Source organism: Drosophila busckii, chromosome 3R (assembly GCF_011750605.1).
Source record: "Drosophila busckii strain San Diego stock center, stock number 13000-0081.31 chromosome 3R, ASM1175060v1, whole genome shotgun sequence".
NCBI lineage: Eukaryota > Metazoa > Arthropoda > Insecta > Diptera > Drosophilidae > Drosophila > Drosophila busckii.
In genome coordinates, this window is record NC_046607.1 from 17,685,463 (window position 1) to 17,707,003 (window position 21,541).

Genomic DNA, 21,541 nt, shown 5'->3' on the forward strand with positions numbered 1-21,541 from the left:
TATATATATATATAGTTTTTATTTTGCATTCAACTGTGAGCGAGCAACTCAATTAGCAGTTGAGTTAAAAACAAAGCTCATTAATCAAGTCAGCTGAACTGTAAGTTAATGCTGCACAGGTGTCAGTTGGTGTTTAATATTTATTTGAATTAAATAATTATACGCAAGAATTGTTAAACTGTTAAACTGCTGTGCTGTCAACTGTGAAATCGCTCAATAAAGCCGCCACTTAATGAACCTTCCACACACACACACACAGATACTATGCCATAGTGCGTCCCCTGGAATATCCACTGAATATGACGCATCGCACAGTCTGCTTTATGCTCGCCAATGTATGGATACTGCCGGCGCTTATATCGTTCACGCCCATTTTCCTGGGCTGGTACACAACGGAGGAGCACTTGCGGGAGGTCTCGCTGCATCCGGATCAATGCACGTTTGTGGTGAACAAAGCCTATGCGCTCATCTCCAGCTCGGTGAGCTTCTGGATACCGGGCATTGTCATGCTGGTTATGTATTGGCGCATCTTTAAGTGAGTTTTTGGGCAGCCAAATTGCTTTTATGGCTAGCAATCTACTGTGTGGTTTTTCATTTTCGCAGAGAGGCTGTGCGTCAGCGCAAGGCATTAAGCCGCACCAGTTCCAATATATTGCTGAACAGCGTGCACATGGGACACACTCAGCAGCCCACCAATCTGAGCTATTTGCATCCCAGCGACTGCGATCTGAATGCCAAATCCCCGGGGAGGGAGGAGTCCACAAGTGCGCTCAGCAATTTGGAGGTAAATTCAACACACACCACACAAAATACACATATTCGCAATTTAAAAATTGAATACAAAATTGTTTAGCAAACTACAGTTTGTAGTCAGTTTCGTATGAAAAGGCAGCACAATTTAGCTGCGAATGAAATTTGATTCTATGTTGCTGGCGTTGCCAGCTTCGTTTTTATGGCAACAGCCAGTTGAATTTAAAGTGAATGCAAAAGTTGCGCACACATCGATCAATATTATTTAATATTGCTTAGTTTTTTAACTAACAGAACTCAATTTGCTATGCTGCTTCATTTTATTGCTTCTCCGTAGAATGCAATTTTGATTTTTCATCAGCAAGCATTTGGCAACTCGCCTCGCCTGCAATTTAACATGCGATATGTTAAATGAAGCGCTGCATATTTTTATTTTCGCATCAAGCTTACAGCAGCGAGCAATTTCACGCATTTATTATTAATTAAGTTGAAATATTTAAATGGCGCAGATTTTAATTATGCAATATTGAACGAATATTTCTGTTTGCGTTGAAACTGCAGGATATGCTGCAGACAGCTACGGATGAGGACGACGATAAGGATGAGTGCGATGAGCTGCGCGTGCCCTCGCCGCCGCCGCGACGTCTCAGTCGCAGCAGCATCGATCTGCGTGACCTGGAGCAGGAGCGCTACGAGAAGGTCACGCATACGGACAGCGCCCCCTCCATGATGGCGTTGAGTGCAGGCCAGCAGCAGGTCACAGTGCCGCCCTTTAATCCGCAAATCTGGGCCGAGACGCTTACGGCAGCAGCGGCAACAAAGACGACGCCACACGCAGCTGCGGCGGGGCTGCTGCAGCAGCAGCAGAGCCTGACAAGCGGCAGCGGCAACAGCGAACCCGAGCCAGAGTCCACGGCTTATCGCGTGTTTGGCCTGAATAGCGATGAGAGCGAGACCACGGACCACTATGACACGCACTTGCCGCTGGCTGAGGACAACAAGGAGCTCAAACGACTCATCGACGACAACTACTTGTATTACAAGAAGCAAACGGGCGCGGGTGGCGGCGTGCCAAGCGCCTCCAGTGGCAAATATGCAGCGCTAAGCGAATCCGATTTCATACGATTGAAGGCGGGCGCGGCAGCAAGTGGGCGCAAAGCTTTTGCGGCCAGCGACTCGGAGTTCTTGCGCACCATTAGCGAGGCCAAGGCGGGTCAAGAGCCAGTGCAGCTGCCAGGCAAAGAGAAGGGCTTCAATCTGCTGGCGCTGCTGGCCAAAACCAAACGCTCCAGCGCCGAATGCTTCGCCCTCGAGCGTAAACGTGCGCAGGCCAACTCGGAGGGCTCCAGTTTCTTTCGCCGCTCACGCAATCGCAAGCTGTCACGCAGCTACAATGGCAAGCTAGAGCAGCGTGCTCGCCAGCACAGCGATACGGATGCCACGCTCAACAAGCCGGACATCCTGCTGGACATAAATGTACTGAGCGAGCAGAGTGCGGCAAGCGCAACGGATGAGCAGCTGCTGAAGCAACTGAGCGATGGCCTGCAGCTCATAGACTTTAATAGCGAAGCCTCGACGGGCGTTGTGGTGGGCGTAAGTGGCGATGAGCTTGCCCAGCTGGCCGACTGCTTTGCTGTGGAGTCGCCCAAGCAGCCGGCTACGCCACCGCCCTCGTTGTCGCCGCCAGAGCTGCCCGAACAGAATGGCATGCTGATAACGAATAGCTCGGAGCTGGCGGAAATCTTTCGCTCGTTAAGCTTTCCGCTGGGCGAGCAGTCCGTCAGGCGTCAGGCGCCGCAGCGCATGAGCACCCTAAGCGATCAGGTGTGCGCCAATTATCTGATGTCCCCACCGAATACGCCGGCAGCTGTGGCCAATCCCGCCCAGACGGCTGCCATTAATGTGTACTTCCTGTCGCCGCCGCCGCATGCTGGCGGCTATACGCCCAGTGATGCCTCCACCGTGTCGCTGGACGTGGTCACTACACTGCCGGTGCCGCAGCAGCAGCAGCAAACCCCAGAGCAGCAACAACAAACAGCCAACATATCACCCAAGCCCGAAATTATACTCGACTCAACGCTTTCCTCCGTCGATGGCAGCAACGATGTACACGAGCCGCACAAGGACATTACCTCGCCGCTACTGAAGCGCAAAGATAGCAACCAACTGGAGGCGGATGTGAATGCTTCCGCTGCTCGTCAACACTGCAGCCTCATGACAGGCTACGAGGGCATTCAAACAGTGCGCAAGCGACAGGCCTCTGTGGTCACCTACGATGTGAACGTCATCAATTTCTCGCAAGAGCACAGCGACAGTCGCAGCTACATACCGATGGGTCGAGTCTCCACCAGCTCTGCAAGTAAGTAACCACAATTAGTTCTGTAGCGCCAACAGCATGGGCATGGGCATGGGCATGGGCAGCAAGTTATCAAATCGTTTAGCATCAGCTGCAAATAACAGAGAACGTGCCTTTGAATTAAATGACAGGCCAAGTTACATATTTAATTGAAAACAATTCTCAGGAATTCGAGCTGTTGTGCTTAGGCAAACAAAAGCAGAGAAATAATGTGTAGGCTGTTAATAACTGTTTAAATAACAATGCCCCCAAGCAATTAAAGTTCAGGTCATGGGTAAATAAACATTGTTATTAAATAGTTGCCAAACTATTTGGGTGGCTAAAAGTATTGTTAACGACTATTTATGCTGTCCAACAATTTGCGTAATTAAAATTCCAGTGCTGTGAATTTTCAAGGTAATTGAATTCTTTAAACTATGTCGATAAGTTTCAACAAAAAATTATGCTGTCTGGCATTATTTATAATTAAAACGAGTGCTCTCTGCCAACTCTAATTGCTTTTAATACGAAACATTGCCCATGCTGTGTGTGCATTAATATTGGTTTATGTTAGTTTATGTTAGTGTCTGGTCTAAGCTAATTATACTTTAAGCTTTTTAGAGCCAGGCAGCGTATATTCTATATAGAAAAAATATAAACTAATTGCCTTAAGCACTTAACGCTACTGTTGGTTGCACACTGCAAGTTAGACACATTGAGCATACGCATAGTTGAACCTAACATAATCTAAAACGTATTACATTTGACAACTTTTCAATGTGTGTGTCTTCTTATTAAATTTGTATAAATTTAAGTAAAACTTTCTCTATCTCTGGCATGCGTAAACAAATGTGTTTGAATTTATCCTATGTATGTCTATTGTTAATCAAACTGTCGCTCTCTCTTTCTCTATAACTCTCTGTCTCCCGTATTCTATATAACACACACTTATTGTCTCTATTATATGTGCATCTGTATATGTGTGTGTGTGTGTAAATTTTAAATGAATTCATCAATATTATGTTCAAACCAACAAACAACTTTTCCAATTAAACTCCAACTAAACGTCGTCGCCCCCCTCAAAAACTCAAATCAAACTGAAAACTGAAAATGAAAACTTCAAGCAGAGCCAGAATTTTCCAATAAATCCTCGCTAATACGACGCGGTGGCATCTGCATTTTTGTGGATGAGGAAGAGGCCGAGACCATTGAGCAAAAGCCACGCGGCATTAAGTTTGCCCCAGTCGCCAGTCCGCTGCCCAAATGTCCACTCTGTGGTGTCGACATTACAACTATTAACAACACGACCACCACCACCACCAATATCACAACCACTGACACCACCAACAACACAAATCTAAATGCAAGTAGAAAAAATAGTAGTCACGATCAAGATCAAGCTCCGGCGACGGAGGCTGAAACAACGCGCACGCGCTTACGCTTTTGGCACAATCGTACGGCGGCGATTTCAGCATGCTGGCGACAGAGCAAGAATCGGAAGCGACGCCGCAAAGCCGGATGTAGTCACTGTGGTGCAACCGGTGAGTTGTTATGTCATCTCCAACACTCTCCACTCTACCATTTGCCCACCAAATGAACAAACTCCCTGCCAACAAACTCTTTTTCTCTCTAACTGTCTTTTTCTAACTCGCTCGCTCTTGAACTCAAATGATTTGTCTATTGCTAATCCTGCCAACTAACCTGCATCCCACATATTTCCAATACACACACACATAAAAAGAAAAGCCAAGCACATTTGTATATACTATCAACATACATAATTCTAAACGCTTCATTAAATTAAATAGTAAATGAATAAAGCTCAGTTGAAAGCAATTAAAACTTCAACCACTCAACTCAGCTTGAAATCAATTCAAGTTGATCAAATTCTCGTTTTCGAATTTAAAATTCCTATTAAGGCTTAATCTCCAGCCTTGAGGTTTTCTTTTGACGCCTACACTCTCGACTGTGAGTGAATTCATTCATGTTGTGACAACACCCACAACGCTTGGCTGGTCGCCTCAACTCTCATGCTGTACATAATTGCTTCCGTTTTGCACGTGCATTTGCTTTTGCCATTTTCTGTTATATATTTTTTTTTCGTCTGAATTATGATTTCTTGCTCCGTTTAGTCGTGATGCTGACGCTCCTTGCAGTCAGTCCTGCTCTGGGTCGAGGACAAACTTGTTCGCCACTTCCTGTTGCCAACTGTTGTTTTGTCTGTCAGCCTTTGGTCGTCTGATTTGTTTTTGTTGCTTGTTGTTTGTGTATTTTTTTGTTTTTGTTGTGTAAATACTTTTACTTTGCAGTGCTGTTTATGTTGCGTATGTGTGTGTGTGTGTGTGAGTGCGTGTATTTGAAGTGGCAGTTGGGTGGTGTACTGTGTGTCTTTGTGATAACAAGTGTCCTGTGTAAATATTTTCAATTGTTTGCCTCGTTTTTTATTACTTTTGCAACGCACACACAACATACTATACACACACACGCCTACACACACTAAACACAATATCTTGAAGCAGTTTGAGCGTTTATGGGGATTTACGGGCTTGTCATCAATCTAGCAACAACAACAATAAAAACAACAACAACAGCTACAACAGCAATATTAATATCAAAGTTTAACATGTCAGCACATGACCCGCCACACATGCCAGACACAAACAGCTTTTGGCATTTTACATTCAACAGACTTACAACAATTTAGAGACTGTGCTCAAGTCAAAATTAAACTAATCAGTCAGCAAGCGTCTGCCCGCCGCCTGCAATTCTCAAGTAGAAATTCCTAATTTATTGAACTTTAACTGTTTAACTGCAAACTACAGGCGGCTCAGTGCGTCCCGCCAAGGGCTGGAAGGCTGAGCACAAGGCCGCTCGCACTTTGGGCATCATAATGGGCGTTTTCCTACTTTGCTGGCTCCCCTTTTTCCTCTGGTAAGCCGCTTGGCTTTGGCTTTGCCATAGCTCTTCACTCAACGCAGTGCAACTGAACTCAATGCGTTGCACATTTGCTTTTTGCAACAGGTACGTCATCACCTCGCTCTGCGGTGCCGCCTGCCCCTGTCCGGATGTGCTGGTGGTGGTGCTCTTTTGGATTGGCTACTTCAACTCGACGCTCAATCCGCTCATCTATGCGTACTTCAATCGAGACTTTCGCGATGCCTTTCGCAATACGCTGGAGTGTGTGCTGCCCTGTCTGGAGAAACGCAATCCCTATAATGCTTACTATGTCTAGATTCTATAACTAAGCATACCTATATACCATACATATACATAAATGTAACTCTATAAATATTGCTAAACAACGCCAGTGTAAGTGATACTCTATATGCAGTAACAAAGCTAAATGTCGAAGCCTTTGAGCTAAGCAATACTCAATGTGTGTTTATTAAGTATACGTACAACTATTTGTAAACCAACGCTAACCGTAGTGCGTACTAACATACATGCTTACAATATGTGTAATTATGTCTACGAAAAATATACGTAAAATCCAAAACTGGATATATCTGTGTCCCTAGCACTAAGTTAAAATCGTTTTTCATGTTCGAAGCAATTAGTAACCCACTAAAAAGAGTGAACGAAACTATAGTAAACATTTTAAGCAAACTTCGTTGGAGCGAAGTTATTGTACTTTTTCCTTATAAAACTAATCACGTTTTGTATACCAGAGAGGTTGTTTGCTGGCTAAGCTTGTCTTTTTAAGTTGGAAAGTTGGAAATTAAAGCAATTGTTAATGTCTTGGAAAGAGTATAAACACAATGCTAGCTTTTGTGTTTACTAAATATTACAATTACCTATGTATACTGTTTAAACTGTAAGCTAAGCAAATTTATGCAATCCAAATTCAATTGTCTGCAGTACAATCTATATGTTAAATTGTCAGCTAGTCGGAAAAATTAGTTTAGTTATTTTCATACTTGATTTGAAGCTACTTTTGTGATATTTAGAGAAATTAAATTGTTTAGTTAAAGTTTTGTTTAACGGACAACGGAAATGCAATCTATATAAATGTATGTATATGTATTAATTTCTATGTATTTACTTGCTGAAAACTAAAACTAAATAATTATATAATAATAATTATATAATAGCATATTAAAGTGTGAAACTTAAATGTTTTGAAATATAAATGTGCGTTGAGTGTTTTTAATTATGCAAAGCTTTTTAGCACCAACTGTAGTTGTGGTCTATAAATAGCTTGCCAAGCGCAAGAGAAGCAAATGTATCTTTAAACATACGTTGAATTGTTGATGCTGCCAGTTTTGTTTAGACGCTCGCCAGATGCCCAACGCTCGCATTGAATTCACATCCACGGAGCCGCATGAGGGCGATGCCACTTGTCTGGCGTATTTCAACAATCAGCTGTTCTCCGGCGGTGCCGATGGCAAAATACGTGTGCGTATTAAACGCTTTCCGCTATATAAGCCCCGCTAGCTTATAGTTACCATTGCAGATTTGGTCGGATTCGCTGCAGCTGCTGTCCACTGTGAACGCCCATGAGGCGTATATATATTGCATGGCCATCAATGAGCACGGCAAACTGTATTCGAGCAGCTGTTATGGTCAGGTTAAATATATGCTGCCTCCCTATGATGATGCAGCCGTCCAAGAGCTCTTCCGCTGCGATGACGCCATTCAGGCAATGTACTGTGATGGTGCAGTGCTGTTTACGGGCGATGACAAGGGTGTGGTGACCACATGGAGCAACGATCGCATGCTCTTCAAGTACAATTTAGTCGAGGAGGTGAAATCGCTGGCTGGTGAGGAGAAGCTGATCTACACTGTGCGCGATCTGGATGTAGTGATATCCGTGATTGTTGAGGGCAAAACGGGCAGGTATAGCACCAAGGCCGTAATGCCAGGCAAATCACCATTGACCCTGCTTGGTCCTAAGGTTGAAGGCAAGCATAGTTATTTGGCGTTTCCCGATCGTACCGGCATGGGCTTGCAGCTAGTAAACAATCTGCCCCAATTAAAGTTCTCGCAAATCTGGCAGATGCCGGTAAGTTACTTGTTCATTTCAAAATACCTATAATTGCTAATTGGTTTTTGTTTATTACAGCAATGCCATGAGCTTATTGTTAATGGCATCTGTGGAGATGAGGCTTACCTGTATTCAGGCGGTTACGACAACAAAGTTAAGGCTTGGACGGATTTGGGCAAGAGCCAGCCGCTTGCCTTAGGTGAAGTGGACGTGGGTAGTTGTGTTAATCAGATCTGCTGCGGCGCCAACAACACTGTATATATTGCAAGCTGTGATGGTTATATACGCTGCGCTAAATTTATTTAAATTGTTAGCTTGAAGCAGCATATAAAATTGTTTACTTTCAAAAAGTGTATTGCCAGATTGTTTATTTTGTCTAAGCGATATATCGCTTTATTGTTTTCACTGCATGTATTTTCATCAGTCTGGCAACTCTAAAGTGCCTTGTGAGCGACTAAATGTTTGGTCAGCTTTTAAATTAATTAAATGAAATAACACTAACCACGACGATGTCGCATCCCGTCGAGGCACGCGTTCAGTCGCGTAAATATCCATTTGTAAACATGCACATAGCGGATCATTCAGTGCTGGACACCATTGAGGGTCGTAACATTTGCCGCAACTGTAATCGGTCTCGGAAATTCTTCTGCTACAGCTGTCACATACCCGTGGGAGAGCTGGACAAGATATTTCCGCGCGTCGAGCTGCCCATACAAATAGACATAATCAAGCATAAAAAAGAGATTGATGGCAAGAGCACAGCTGTGCATGCGGCTGTGCTCGCACCGGACCATGTGCGCATCTACACTTTTCCAGATATACCTGACTACAGTCAGATGGAAGGCGTAGTGCTAATCTTTCCCAGCGCCACAAGTCTCACAGTGCCACAGCTATTCGAGCGCAATGTACAGCTGAAGATTGATGACAACTATGGCTTGCCTAAGGGTCATCATATGGGCACAATGCTGCGGCGTCGCATGGATGAGGTTGTGGGCGAAGTGCCAGGCGAGCCAGCCAACAAACACTACACATACGATAATATGCCCATACGTCGCGCTGTTTTCATTGACAGTACCTGGCCCCAAAGCCGCAGCATCTATGCCGACGAACGCATGCGTCGTCTCCGCACAGTTGTCCTCCAGAATCGCCTTTCACAGTTCTGGCGACATCAGCGAGGCAGCCCACGCTGGTATCTTGCTACCATAGAGGCTATACATCAGTTTTTGCTCGAAGTACACGTCAACGCTTGGGGGCTTAATGCTGCCTATCGCGGTCTGGAGAATCTTGAGATAACCGAGGGCTTCCATCAACTGGCAGAACCTCTAACCTTACAGGCTTCACCTGACTGTGTGGCGCGTGAGGCGCCCTACAATGGACAGTACGACAATATGTTGTACTTTTTTGCTAATATGTATGATCTTATACATAAGTACTATGACCATAATGAACTGATATCATACCGTCGTCCCATATAGAGATGTGTTAATTTATTAAACGCGAGCAATAAAAACTGAATTTAACTTTATCTAAATGCCTATTTCTTCTTCTTCTTTTCTTTCTCATCGCTGGAGTCACTAGTTTTTGTCTTCTGATCTTTTGTCTTCGGATCTTTTGTCTTCTGATCTGTGAGAACTGGCTTCTGCCATTTCATGGGATTGCGACGATATATGGGCCAGGGTGGAATTGTAATCTGCAAAAATACACTAATTAGCCTCACATTCTAGAGACGCTTATAGTAAAACGCTTACCAAGGCGGAGAGCAGGAAGCCCACGCCCAACACATAAACAGTTTGGGAGAACTGCTGCACCACTGCGCCGTAGATAAGGCCAATTACTCCAAAGACAGTAATTATTAGCCGCGACCAGCGTTCAGCTTTTGCCTGACCAACAAAGTCCTATGTAAAAACAATACTTGATAATCACTACGGACTGCAGTAGGACAAGCTCGTCACTTACCATGTGTGTCTGTATATCCAACATGCTGAGATTTTCCACTATTTAATATTTTCTATGCGTAAACAATTTTGTGACCGTTCCGGCACGTCAGCAGTATAGTTCGCAAGTGTCATCCAGTATAAAATGCCGCTATCGAAAAAATCTCTAAATGCTAAGAAGCTGACACTGTGTGGCTTTGTATAACAGTTAGGGATTGAAAGCGTTAAATTTGAATTGTAAAATTGTTCATACATTTATTTGTACATATATGTTGATGGCGGCATGAATAAGCCGTGGACGTTGATACATTACAGCTAATAAATAGTTTGTGTGGCATGTGTTGTCTTAATTATAATTATAAGGCGAATGTGCAATCGGAATGTCATTATTTATGATTATAACAGCTCAAACGCGAGCTGCGCGAGTGCGTCGCATATTGACAATATTTATGATGCAGATAGCAATCCAGGCGAATAGCGCAAACCAGGAAAAGATGAGCGTTATGTACAGGCAGATGGCAGTATTAATGCGTCCATAGCGCCGACGCTCATAGGAAATGCTCTCCACTAGATAGTCCATGAAGTCAAAGACTGCAGCACATGACAAGCGAGCCTTGATTACGGGCACAATGTTACCAACGCCTTGAATTTCCTTGAGCAAAGACTCACGATACTGTCGGCAGGTGACTTCAAAGCCATCAGTAAATATGGCAGCATAGATCAGCTGATAAACGGCCATAATAACCGATATAACGGTGGCAGGCAGCCCTAAAAACAAAAGGATCTTAGATAGATTATTCAGAAGATGTTGCTTAGCTTACAGTAATATGGCGAGAGACCATCGGGTGTTAGCTCAGATTCTGTGGTCACCACGATCATGTCACCGGAGCTGGAAGAGGAAGAACGGAAAGATGAGTAATAATTGAATTTGGTGAAAATAATCAAATTCGCTTCCACAATTAGTCACTTATATACACCATTAGCATAGCGCTTAATTAACCAAGTGTCTCGTTACCGATTAACCCGCATGACCCCGTTTTGCAGTCTTCAGACGAATGCGTCTGAATTAGAATTAGGGCGTCACTTACCGTTGTCTTATAGTTGTGGCGCCCGTTTTCCGCTCGCCCTTGCCAATGCACATGCGATAGCCATGGTAGATTCCCAGCACTACAGCAAAGATGAGTGGCAGCACAAGTCCGTAGGTTGCAAAATGGCAGTAGGCAATGTTTCCGCCCTCAAAACTGTTATACGTAGTACGGCCGTGCAGCACGCAACCGCAATTGGTATCCGGACAAGCGTTGAGCACATAGCGCCAATGCGTCCAGGCAACAGCGCTAGTAATGCAGCAGACCAACGAGCTGAGGATGATAAACGGATAAAAATAGGAGAGCGCACGCTCCGCGCTGTATGACATCTTGGCTGGTAATGGGGCTTAGCTTGACGTGGGCTGTTTAAAAATGGTATGCTAATTAATTAATAGCTCTTAATTTAAATTCACTTCAAGCAATTGCTATTTGTTTATCCACTTTTTTGGTTTCTAAGTCAACTGCGCCGCCAGCTGCAATATGAGCGTCGACGCATACACACATAGATACACACACGCAACTGCACTTTCAGCTGTACTTTGCATAAACAAACAATTTTCAATTGAAATAATCATTCGAATTGGCATTAATTATGTTTATTGTTTATTTTAATTTAATAAGAAATAGAACTCGACGACACCATACGCGTTTTACAATGTAATATCTATCCTTTTTTGGCTCACACGCTGACACATACATACACTAACACAAACGCACAGGTTTGTTTTGGCTGACACACCTACAATTTTCCACACTTGCACCACCAACGACTGCACGGCTCGACAACAAATTATAAACTAAAAATAATATGGAAATGAACATACGCACTTGCACTTTTTACTTTCGTTTGTTGGCGCTTGTTTTCTCTCGCCCCCGCAGCTCTGTTTGGATTCTTCTTAACGTCCAATTGCTTTTTTTGTTGATGTTCAGCGTTCTTCACCGATCAGAATCATGGGTTGCCCAAGCTTAGCAAAAAAAACTTATCGACCATCCGCCACATAATGCACCTTGCCTGATCGAACGTTGGTACTAAATTCAAAAAAACTTATGAGTGCTATGCATTGAGTAGAAAATAATAAATGGATCGTTTTTGCTAATTAAGTTACTGCTTAGTATTTTAAACTAATGAATTAATCGCAGCAAGCTAACTGTGTTTTTGGCTAGGCGCCATCACATGTCTGTCTGGCATATGCCGGCTGCAACAAATGACGCGCGCCCCCCGAGAGTCTCGACCATGCTTCAGTTACTCTTCATCCTGCCCGTGCTCATTATGGCCATGTTCATTTTGGCAAAAAACCATTTTTCGCGGCAGCCTGATCTCAGTTGCATGAACGATGCGAAGCACTCAGCTACGCGGAAAAAAATTCAGTGAACTCGTCAACGGAAATTCGCTCAGTACTTAAAATCTTGTATACAACAATTTACTGTAGCAAGTAATTGTTAATACGCTAATGTGTTAAGTAAAGTGAAATGAAATGTGCCAATTACCCAATAAAATATTCTAGTAATTGTGGGCGTTACGAAATTTCCTGCAATTGCTGAATTGCAGGCAGGCAAAAATTGCCTATAAATAGCCCACAAAGGTAGAAAAAATGTAAACTCTGCCAGAATTAGGCAGCCAAATTATAAAATTTTTGCATAATTTCTATTGTACTTGTAATAGCAGACAATTTGTAATTCTTTCGATGCAGGCAATGATGTCATAGTTGAGGCGTGTGGCAAGTGCAATGAACAGTGAATATACAAAGATTTTAAGTTTGCCAATTATATATGCATTTTAGCACAGATATATTGTTGAGCTTTGTAAACTAATTAACAACGAAATGGGTAATTATTTTACGAGCATTTGTAAACATAAGATCAAATATTGTTTATTTAGAATACTTACAGTTACTGCCTGCACTTGTGAATGATTATGAGTTCCAACAGATTAGTTAGGCTCCCATTGTAATTATAGAAATTCTTTTTTAATGACGTTAAAACACTTTGCATATAGCACATTTTTTAAGAATGAATTCCTTTGCTACTTTTAGACCAACATAAACCGGCATACACATACATATACCATATATACGTATGTACATAGATATAGTACTTAGTACCGACAACTAGTACCGACGCCAACAGATCCCACAACAATTAGTAAAACAGCACACACAAAAGTACTTTTTAGCTTAAAAAACAAGCACACATAATGGATAATTGGAACGTTTTGGCAGCGCAAACCACATCGCAGGCCATAGGACGGGATGATCTGAACGGGCCAATAAAGACGCGTCTGGTAAGTAAAAAGAAAGCGAAGAAACGCATGCAGTAAACAAAACAAAACCGATCGATGGCGTATAACATGCTGTACTGACTAGCTGGCTGTATATAAACAATACAATGTACGAGTATATAAGCTATAGTATATGGCAGAGATCGGGCAAACAGCTGTTCAGCTGGGCCTGCGATCAGCGTTCTCTTTTGACCATCAAGTGGTAGACAACAACATGCACTAGAAAATTTGGCATTTGTCTTGGGGATGCTCTGCACATTACTAGCGCTCAGCTATAAATAGAGATTAGATCTCTTTAACTTGTACGCGCTGAGGCATTTTTGGAGATTCCGATAGCTCACAGTAGACGTAGCAAGTAGTTGCAGAGCTCATTTAGACAGAAACGCGCGTATCGCAGGCAGTGTTAGCTCTTTTTTTTATATAAGCAGTAGATATATACAAATATATATACAAATCGATCGAGCAATGGATATTTCTACGGATATTTGGGGTCAACTGGCCGTTGAAGCCTCGCAGGTTTACCTATCCGATGGCACAGTTCGCAGTCCCTTTGCCGATACGGTAGCGCACATTGAGCACAAGCTGAACCCCAGTATATATATACTTTTATATATTATATTATTATTTGCAGACTATAGAGAAGCTGCCCGACAAGGTGCTGCTGCATATATTTTCATATCTATCACATCGTGAGATCTGTCGCCTGGCACGCATCTGTCGTCGCTGGCGTCAGATTGCCTATGATACACGCCTGTGGAAGAATGTCTCGTTGCGTCCAGAGGTCTCCGGTCTGCATGTGGGCTCGCTGGAGATGCTGCTGCAGCTTATCTCGGTGCGCTTTGGGCCCACTCTGCGTTATATAGAGCTGCCCATTGAGCTCATCACGCACACTGTGCTCCATGAACTCTCAGGCAAGTGTCCAAATCTAACCCACATGCTGCTGGACTTCTCCACAGGTAAGTGCAAGTTGTATAAAAATCACGCATACGTCGATTTAAACGTCTCTTTGCTTTTTAGCTATGCAGCTGCATGACTTTAGCGAAATGCAAGCGTTCCCCACCAAGCTGCGCTACATGTGCATCTGCCTGTCCGAGGTCATCTTCATGGAGGGCTTTATGCGCAAAATCTACAACTTTATCAATGGTCTAGAAGTTCTTCACTTGGTGGGCACCTATGAGAAGTGCGAGGAGGAGGAAGAGGAAATCTACGAGGTCATCAATGTGCACAAATTAAAATCTGCTACGCCCAATTTGCGTGTCATTAATCTCTACGGCATTAACTTTATAGACGACTCGCACATAGATGCCTTCAGTTCCAATTGCATACAGTTGGAGTGCTTGGCTGTTAATTTCTGTAACAAAGTTACAGGCTCCACGCTCAAGGCTTTGGTGCAGCGCTCCAAGCGTTTGACTTGTCTGCTTATGAACGGCACCAGCCTGAACTCGGAGTTCGTCATGCAGGTGGAGTGGGATAAGTGTGCGCTGCTGGAATTGGACATTACAGCTACTGACTTGACCAGCGAGTGCTTGGTGGACATGTTGACTAGAATACCCAATCTCAAGTTTTTGTCAGCTGGCCAAATCAATGGTTTTAATGATACTGTGCTCAAACAATGGATGGAGCTGGGCAATACCAGGTCTAAACCTGAGCAAGAAATATATTTTAAATACATTTATTTTACTTACGCGTATTTGTTGCTTGCAGATCGCTCATCAGCTTGGATCTGGACTCTTCTGATAATATTACAGACGATGGCATGACAAAGTTCATGCAGCGCCATGGCCAACAGCTAAGTGCTTGCTGCCTCTCCGGCATGCCACACATAACAGATCAGCTATGGATGAGCATATTGCCACTGCTGGGCAATTGCAAGTAAGTTGCAAGGTGCTCTAAGCTGCAGCAGCTTTTAATTTGTTTTTATTAGAATTATTGTCATGGGCACAGCGGAGAAACTTGGCGTTAATATACACGTTGATCAGCTTATGGATACAATTGCCTCCAGTTGCGGCAATTTGGAGCGTTTGGAGTTGCGCTGGGATCCCGACAATTTGCGCTTCTCCGACAAGAGCCAAAAGGCCATTGATATATTGCGTGTAAAGTGTCTTAAGCTGCGCTGCATGGTCTTAAGGTAAGATCCAAAATACAATTTACTCATTTATTTCAGCTGTGCTAACTTTGCTAATTGCTTGTTCTCTAGCGATGGACGTTACTACGAGACCGTGAAGGCCAACTTCGAGCGTGCCGATCGCAGCACCGTGGTGCGCACCACTACCTGTTGCCGCGTCTCTCCGTATCACTTGTTGCGCAACTACAACGATTTAATTTTCAACTAAAATGTTATAGCACTTGTTTTAAAGTTGTTGTTGTTGTATTCACTTGTATGTCAACTAAACCTTAAAGTTATATTAAAATGGGAAATAACTAGTTTGTATTTAAGTACTGTCGCTTTTAATTACATTTGGCAAACATTATTGATGATTGATGATTTCTTAAAAGGCGAATTGATATATGCAATAGAGACCAATTATGATAGCCCAAACAATACTGAAAATAAATCAAAGCATTAACGTCATTGTCGAAATATAAGATAATACAGCCACTTACGTAGATATGAGTGTAACTTTTTTTGGGTGGTCGGCTACCCAAACGTCGTGGAATACTTTCGCTGGCGCTTGCTTGGGAGCTAAAATATAGAGATAGTAGAGTTTATAGATCTACATATAGTATTTATAAAGTCTACTTACTTGAAATTTCTGTAAACATAATGTATGGATCAATCATTAATCTTTCATTAGTTGCTTTATATGTTGACGACATTCTGATCTGTATAATCAATACTATCCGCTTGCTCTTCTGTGCTCGACTGAATACATTGTTGATATAAAAAACGCTTGCTCGCTCTTTTCACTCAAACAATAATCAGTCTCACTCTCGCTTACTCATGTGTATGTATGTGTTAATCTATTTCTGGAAAACAAATGACGTCATAAGCGTTTTTTTGAGCACCACCATAAGTCAACATACCGTTTGCTTATGTTCGAGTGTTTTTTACCCAAACTCTCTCAATTTTATTATTGTAGTCCACCCTCTAAGATAATAAAATTGAAGCCATGCGTATTTAGTTGCTTATATATAAGTTTTCTGTATTTTTTCCGCTTTGCTTTTTTCTTTAAATTAAATTAAATAAGTAATAAGAAAACAAAATTTGCTAATTTAAATCTTGTACATTTACAAAATTATTTAACGTAGCTAATTTTTATTTGTTTGCGATCGTAACTAGGTTCATTTTTGTTTTACTTGGTACTTGATTAAATCGTTTTCAGACTTCACCGCATAATTTTTTTTAGAGTTTTTTTTGTATATTTTTTGTAACACCATTTCACTGTAAACTTAAACCTAACCTTTTAACATGTTTCTTTTTTAGTTTTTCTCTTTTTGGGGGTCTACTTGTTACCATAAGCTTAATGTACAAAGATCTGTGATTGAATTTTCGTTTCGTTCGGCACTGTTTCAGTTTCAGTTGTATAAATATAGTAAATAATTTAATTTTATATGGAATATAAGCCAAATAACTCGAGTGCATTTATGCGTGTGTGTTAGATGAGGTTCCAGTGTTTTGCGTGTGCAGGAATTATGATAGCTCAAAAAGGTTCAAAAAAAGCAGCGCATAGTTTCCATTTTTACATAAGTACACTAACATATAGAACAATTACATGTGGTATGATTAAGAAACTAGATTTAAAGTATAGACTGTTGCCGTTCGCTTGCTTACTCCTGCTCTTGTGACAAGCGAAATATGTGCGTCGTGTTGCTTGCCGCTGCGGTTGCCACAGCTGCCGCCGATGTGGCCGTCGATGGTTTCGGCTGTCCAGATGCGGACATATAGCTGGTACTACTGCCGCTGCTGTTGCTAGTGCTCGCTCTCACTTGCTCTATTGACGGCTCGCTGGCTAATCCAATGAAAGGATTATCAAGAAGTAATGTTTCCGAGACCGCGGCGGTAGTCGTGCTAGGCTGTTCCGTTGCTGCGGCTGCGGCTACTACTGCTGCTGCTGTTCTTTCCGGCGAAGGACGTGTAGAGCCGTCCTGCATTTAGAAAATAAAGTGTAATAATCATTTGCAAAATTAAATTTAAAACGCTTACGTCTCTGGGATATATACGCAGTGGCTGTTCGGCTTGTGCAGCCGGCGCTGCATCATCATTTTGCACATTGTCCTCCGCTTTGTCTGTGTACATCATGATTTCGTGGCACAGTGGGCAGCGATCCTGCACATAAAGCCATTTGCGCAGGCAAACACCATGGAAGAAGTGCCGACATCGTGTAATTTTAGCGGAATACATTTCCTGCAAGGCAAAGTGGATAAGCATTAAAGTTCACTTAATCGAAATGAAAGCTTACCTGATAGCAAATGGCACAGACATCGTCAAAGGCCTGCAGTTGGGCAGGCGTTGCCTCTGGAAGCGCAGAGATTTTGTGTACAGCTGAGCGTCGCTTCATGAACACCGACCAGCCAGCTCGAGCCTCGCACCAGATGTTGAAGTAGGCATGGATGCACATCATGATCGCTCTGATGGCGCCGCCTGTAGCATTTTGGGCTAGCAAGTTATAGTTATCGATACACAAAATCAACAAAATAAAGAAATTACATGCACACATGGAACACAAAATTCAATTGCTCAACAAAAGCACACACAATCCAATGAAATGAAAATAAGAGATATCCGCATGGAACGTTTGCATATGTGTTGATGTAAAATCAGTGGACAGTGGACCAGTGGACACTTACCAGATTCAAAGACCAATATCCAGGCGCCATTGATAAAGAGTAGAATGCCAAAACAGAATTCCACTGAGTTACCAAAGGCGCGCACATAGTATAGATAATCGTCCAGCTTCTCCCAAAAGAACTGACGGCGTGCGTCCAGCAAAAAGAGCGTATATGTGGCCAACGAAACAAGGACCTGTAATGTAGAGAATGTTATAGTAAGCAGACCAAAGCTCAGATACTGCTACTTACCTTGACAATCACCTCCACGGAGAAGGCAGTGACCGCCAGCAGCCAGGTGGATGGCGTGTGATTCGACCACAGATAGTGGAGCAACAATATGGGCATGCATATGAGAAAGGCGCACACAGATAAAGCGCGCGCATGACGTTTACGCGAAGGATTGCGCGCTGCGCTCAAGGACATCAGAATGGGCGAGACAATGTTGTGCAGAAAGTGCATCAAAGCTGTGACCAGCAGGCACAGATTTCGACACAAGCGCACAAAGCGTTTATCTGGCGCCAGCGAGGTGAGGCCAGTTTGCAGGGCCAGTATATAGAAGAGCACGGCGGATACAGTGCCCAGAGATTTCTCCTCGTCGTTGTCATAGGTTAGCAAATACCATTGAAAGCTTCGTCCAATATAGTGGCAAATAATAGAAATGACTCCAGTCATGCCAAGCACAGAGGTTAGCGTGTCACAGCCATCCACAAGTAGCTTCTCCACTGCTGGAAATAGGGGCAATCGCGCATCCGTTTCGACTGTGAGAATCGTATAAGCGCCCTGCATGATTCTGCAAAGATTCAACAAGTTATAACATGTAAACTCGCTTTTAATATGTGCGCACTCACCTGATGGTCCAGAATAGACGCAGTACATTGGGCACGTTGAGGCGCTGCCATTCGTTCTCAATGAGCGCTGAGAGCCCAAAGTTGGACACAAAGTTCATGGCGTACTGATAGCCATTGTATACCGTACGAGCCGCCTCCATGGCACTGTGCATGAGCGTGATTTTTGTCAGAATAATGGGCGTTAGTCCAGCTACAATGGGCAATTTTTCTATAATGTGCGGCGGTAGCGGCAACATGGCAATAAGAATGGGACTAGTGAAGATTATGGGCATGAATCTTTGCAGCAGCGTAAAGCGCGGACCCAGATGTATATATGCAAAGAGCATGCCCATAAGCCACTGCGCCATTAGATGCGGCGCCAGCGACATGATGACGCCGCCAGAATCCAGCAGTCTGGTGGTATTCATTGACACCAGATCCTCCAGTATGCTGGGACTGCCCTGCATTAATGCCAACGCGCTCACATTGGACCAGTAGGAGAGAAACGTCAGGCCCAGTGACGAGAGAAACATGTACACCATTACCAGATGACGCGTCCATAGCATGAAAATGCAAAGCGCGCAGAGGAAACCTGTAAATTCCCAGACAAGGTTTAAAGTACAATTAGAACTGATAACGACTAAATACGTTGAACGCTCTCTCACACGCTCTTGCTCTCTTACTCACCTAAAACACAGATGACAAATTTAACAGTTGTCGTGTTGAGTATGTCCGCCAGCATTGTGTCCTGTGCCAGCTCGTCCATTAGCGTATTAAAGTTGCTGCTCAGCATGCCATTTTCATGCGCCGTCTTTGATGCATTCTCTATGGTACGCTCGATCATCTGTTGGCTGGAGTTAATCGCAGAGTTGGCGGCATTGGAAATGGCAGAAGCTGCTGCTGCCGCTGTCTCCTCGGCGCTGGCCATTCCGAAGAACGCTTTGATGCTGCTAAATGTGTCTGTTTCCGAGCCGGTTTGCGCCTGGTCAGCAGCTCCAGCTGTTGCTGTGTCGTCTGCCGATTTGTCAGGATAGAGTCTAGTTGGTAAGCCCATGCTTATTTTGAGTATCTCATCGATGACCATGATGGGCGGCACACGCATCATGACATCCACTAATCCTAGCACCTGCGTCCGTACAGACATTGCTCAGCTGTACTGTATGAGCTGACGCGGCGTGACTTTGCAAATTGGGTCTAATACGGCGATTCACTAAAATCTACATTAGATTTTAAACGTCGCACGCATTTGTTGTTATTATTACTATACTAGATATAATTGTTGTTGCTATTGTTGTTGTTGTCACTGCTGCTGCTGCTGTCTGAGAGTCTAGTGTTTTGGTTGCTTTGCTTGGTTAATCGGCTGGCGTTGGCCTTCGTCTTAGATTTCGCAAGGCGTAAAGAATCGCAATCGTGTGCAAGTGTTATTGGCGAGTGAGTGAGTGTTAATGTTGTTGTGTTGTGTCAAAAATTTATTAAATTGGTAGGGAAGGCGGGTAGTCGGGCGGTCGAGGGCAGCAGGTGCAGGTGGTAACGTTGACGTTTTTGCTTTGTTTCTTCGCTGGGCTTACTTAAAACTTGCGTGCACTACTTACAATTAAAGTTTACCACCAATCAATTGCGTTCAATTTTATACGCGAACTTTACACTTTTTCACAATTTTGTTTTATTTTCATTTTTTTTTCATTTTTGAGTTATCGCTGTTTAAAATCGAATCGTTATCTTTATCGCTATTGCTGATCGTTATCGTTATATTTAATTATTTATTAAAGTTATATATATTTTATATATACTTATATATTATGTATAACTATAAATTAGTGACCTGCTAGCTGTGCTCGATAGTTGACAATTTCAACTTGCGTGCATTTCGATACGCTTGCTTGTTTTGTTATTCGATTAATGCTGGCGTTGCCAGTGCGTTAAGCAGCTGATTATAGTTTGGCGCTCAAATTGATTTGTTTTGAAATTTTTGTGCTTGGCAAACAAAACCACAACTCATACCAGACATACAGCTAATTGACTTTTTTGTAAGTGTACTAAAAATTTAATTTAAAATCTGCTGAATTTGGATAGTACTTTCTTTATCAAAAATGTCAAGGAAAACATGATACAAATTTGTTATATGCTCCATATTGCACATTCCTAGGGACTCGGCATAAATTGAACGACAAATGCGTGGCTTTAGCTGAACTAAATTCCTCTAATGCTTACACTGGATCGTTTTATTTTATTATGAGAACTGGTTGAACTGCAGTTTCGAATATTGAATATTTGCATTCATTAAACATATGCATGCAGGCATTACATGCTATTCTAGTCCCCTTTAACCCTATCATTCTTTTTATTGTGGAATGCTTCCAAGGAAAATAAAGCGAAACCCACTGGCAGGGGCTTAACGACGACTTTGCCTGTTTGAATTTCCTCAATTGCGAGGTCGTTACCTTTTACAGCAATTTTGAAAATTTTTATTGTGTTTCTTGTTCTTGTGGTTGTACTCGTTGTTGCATATGTAAATTCACAAATTGGAGCAATGCAGTTGCTCGACCTGAGTTCAGTCGTAATTATGCGCAATTGTTTA

The 21,541-nt window shown here is 42.9% G+C and overlaps 7 protein-coding genes across 11 annotated transcripts; 4 read left to right on the plus strand and 3 right to left on the minus strand.

The window, feature by feature from the left end:
- Positions 1 to 137: 137 nt before the first annotated feature.
- On the plus strand, positions 138 to 7,078 carry LOC108602993 (octopamine receptor beta-3R). Its single transcript, XM_033294242.1, has 6 exons — positions 138 to 535; positions 604 to 784; positions 1,312 to 3,109; positions 4,213 to 4,626; positions 5,908 to 6,016; positions 6,107 to 7,078. The coding sequence occupies exons 1-6, from the start codon at positions 300 to 302 to the stop codon at positions 6,315 to 6,317; spliced, it is 2,949 nt and encodes a 982-aa protein (XP_033150133.1). The 5' UTR covers positions 138 to 299; the 3' UTR covers positions 6,318 to 7,078.
- A 251-nt stretch (positions 7,079 to 7,329) lies between these two features.
- LOC108602997 lies at positions 7,330 to 8,417 on the plus strand. The gene is made up of 3 exons (XM_017991392.1): positions 7,330 to 7,480; positions 7,539 to 8,087; positions 8,148 to 8,417. Exons 1-3 carry the CDS (start codon positions 7,367 to 7,369, stop codon positions 8,373 to 8,375), a joined length of 891 nt encoding a protein of 296 aa, XP_017846881.1. The 5' UTR covers positions 7,330 to 7,366; the 3' UTR covers positions 8,376 to 8,417.
- Positions 8,418 to 8,504: 87 nt separating this feature from the next.
- On the plus strand, positions 8,505 to 9,567 carry LOC108602996 (DTW domain-containing protein 1). Its single transcript, XM_017991390.1, has one exon. The coding sequence runs from the start codon at positions 8,579 to 8,581 to the stop codon at positions 9,542 to 9,544; it is 966 nt and encodes a 321-aa protein (XP_017846879.1). The 5' UTR covers positions 8,505 to 8,578; the 3' UTR covers positions 9,545 to 9,567.
- Positions 9,535 to 10,128, minus strand: LOC108602999 (signal peptidase complex subunit 1). The gene is made up of 3 exons (XM_017991394.1): positions 10,026 to 10,128; positions 9,818 to 9,964; positions 9,535 to 9,759 (listed from the first exon to the last, which is right to left on the minus strand). Exons 1-3 carry the CDS (start codon positions 10,047 to 10,049, stop codon positions 9,604 to 9,606), a joined length of 327 nt encoding a protein of 108 aa, XP_017846883.1. The 5' UTR covers positions 10,050 to 10,128; the 3' UTR covers positions 9,535 to 9,603.
- A 245-nt stretch (positions 10,129 to 10,373) lies between these two features.
- LOC108604403 lies at positions 10,374 to 12,044 on the minus strand. 2 transcript variants are annotated; one of them, XM_017993865.1, is made up of 4 exons: positions 11,917 to 12,044; positions 11,092 to 11,450; positions 10,825 to 10,892; positions 10,374 to 10,771 (listed from the first exon to the last, which is right to left on the minus strand). In XM_017993865.1, exons 2-4 carry the CDS (start codon positions 11,415 to 11,417, stop codon positions 10,410 to 10,412), a joined length of 756 nt encoding a protein of 251 aa, XP_017849354.1. In that variant the 5' UTR covers positions 11,418 to 11,450; positions 11,917 to 12,044; the 3' UTR covers positions 10,374 to 10,409. The 2 variants fall into 2 exon arrangements, with proteins under 2 accessions (XP_017849354.1, XP_017849355.1); XM_017993866.1 differs by lacking the exon at positions 11,917 to 12,044 and adding an exon at positions 11,828 to 11,862.
- A 398-nt stretch (positions 12,045 to 12,442) lies between these two features.
- LOC108604402 (F-box/LRR-repeat protein fbxl-1) lies at positions 12,443 to 15,789 on the plus strand. 3 transcript variants are annotated; one of them, XM_017993863.1, is made up of 7 exons: positions 12,443 to 12,671; positions 13,122 to 13,369; positions 13,998 to 14,322; positions 14,384 to 15,002; positions 15,071 to 15,238; positions 15,291 to 15,494; positions 15,564 to 15,789. In XM_017993863.1, the coding sequence occupies exons 2-7, from the start codon at positions 13,283 to 13,285 to the stop codon at positions 15,697 to 15,699; spliced, it is 1,539 nt and encodes a 512-aa protein (XP_017849352.1). In that variant the 5' UTR covers positions 12,443 to 12,671; positions 13,122 to 13,282; the 3' UTR covers positions 15,700 to 15,789. The 3 variants fall into 3 exon arrangements, with proteins under 3 accessions (XP_017849352.1, XP_017849353.1, XP_017849351.1); XM_017993864.1 differs by lacking the exon at positions 12,443 to 12,671 and adding an exon at positions 12,897 to 12,915 and having other exon boundaries at positions 13,308 to 13,369; XM_017993862.1 differs by lacking the exons at positions 12,443 to 12,671; positions 13,122 to 13,369 and adding an exon at positions 13,732 to 13,927.
- An 809-nt stretch (positions 15,790 to 16,598) lies between these two features.
- Positions 16,599 to 20,672, minus strand: LOC108604366 (protein TRC8 homolog). 2 transcript variants are annotated; one of them, XM_017993806.1, is made up of 7 exons: positions 19,651 to 20,672; positions 18,985 to 19,555; positions 18,386 to 18,926; positions 18,155 to 18,329; positions 17,767 to 17,963; positions 17,511 to 17,711; positions 16,599 to 17,452 (listed from the first exon to the last, which is right to left on the minus strand). In XM_017993806.1, the coding sequence occupies exons 1-7, from the start codon at positions 20,105 to 20,107 to the stop codon at positions 17,135 to 17,137; spliced, it is 2,460 nt and encodes an 819-aa protein (XP_017849295.1). In that variant the 5' UTR covers positions 20,108 to 20,672; the 3' UTR covers positions 16,599 to 17,134. The 2 variants fall into 2 exon arrangements, with proteins under 2 accessions (XP_017849295.1, XP_017849296.1); XM_017993807.1 differs by having other exon boundaries at positions 16,600 to 17,452; positions 17,767 to 17,948; positions 19,651 to 20,671.
- Between the last annotated feature and the right edge of the window lie 869 nt (positions 20,673 to 21,541).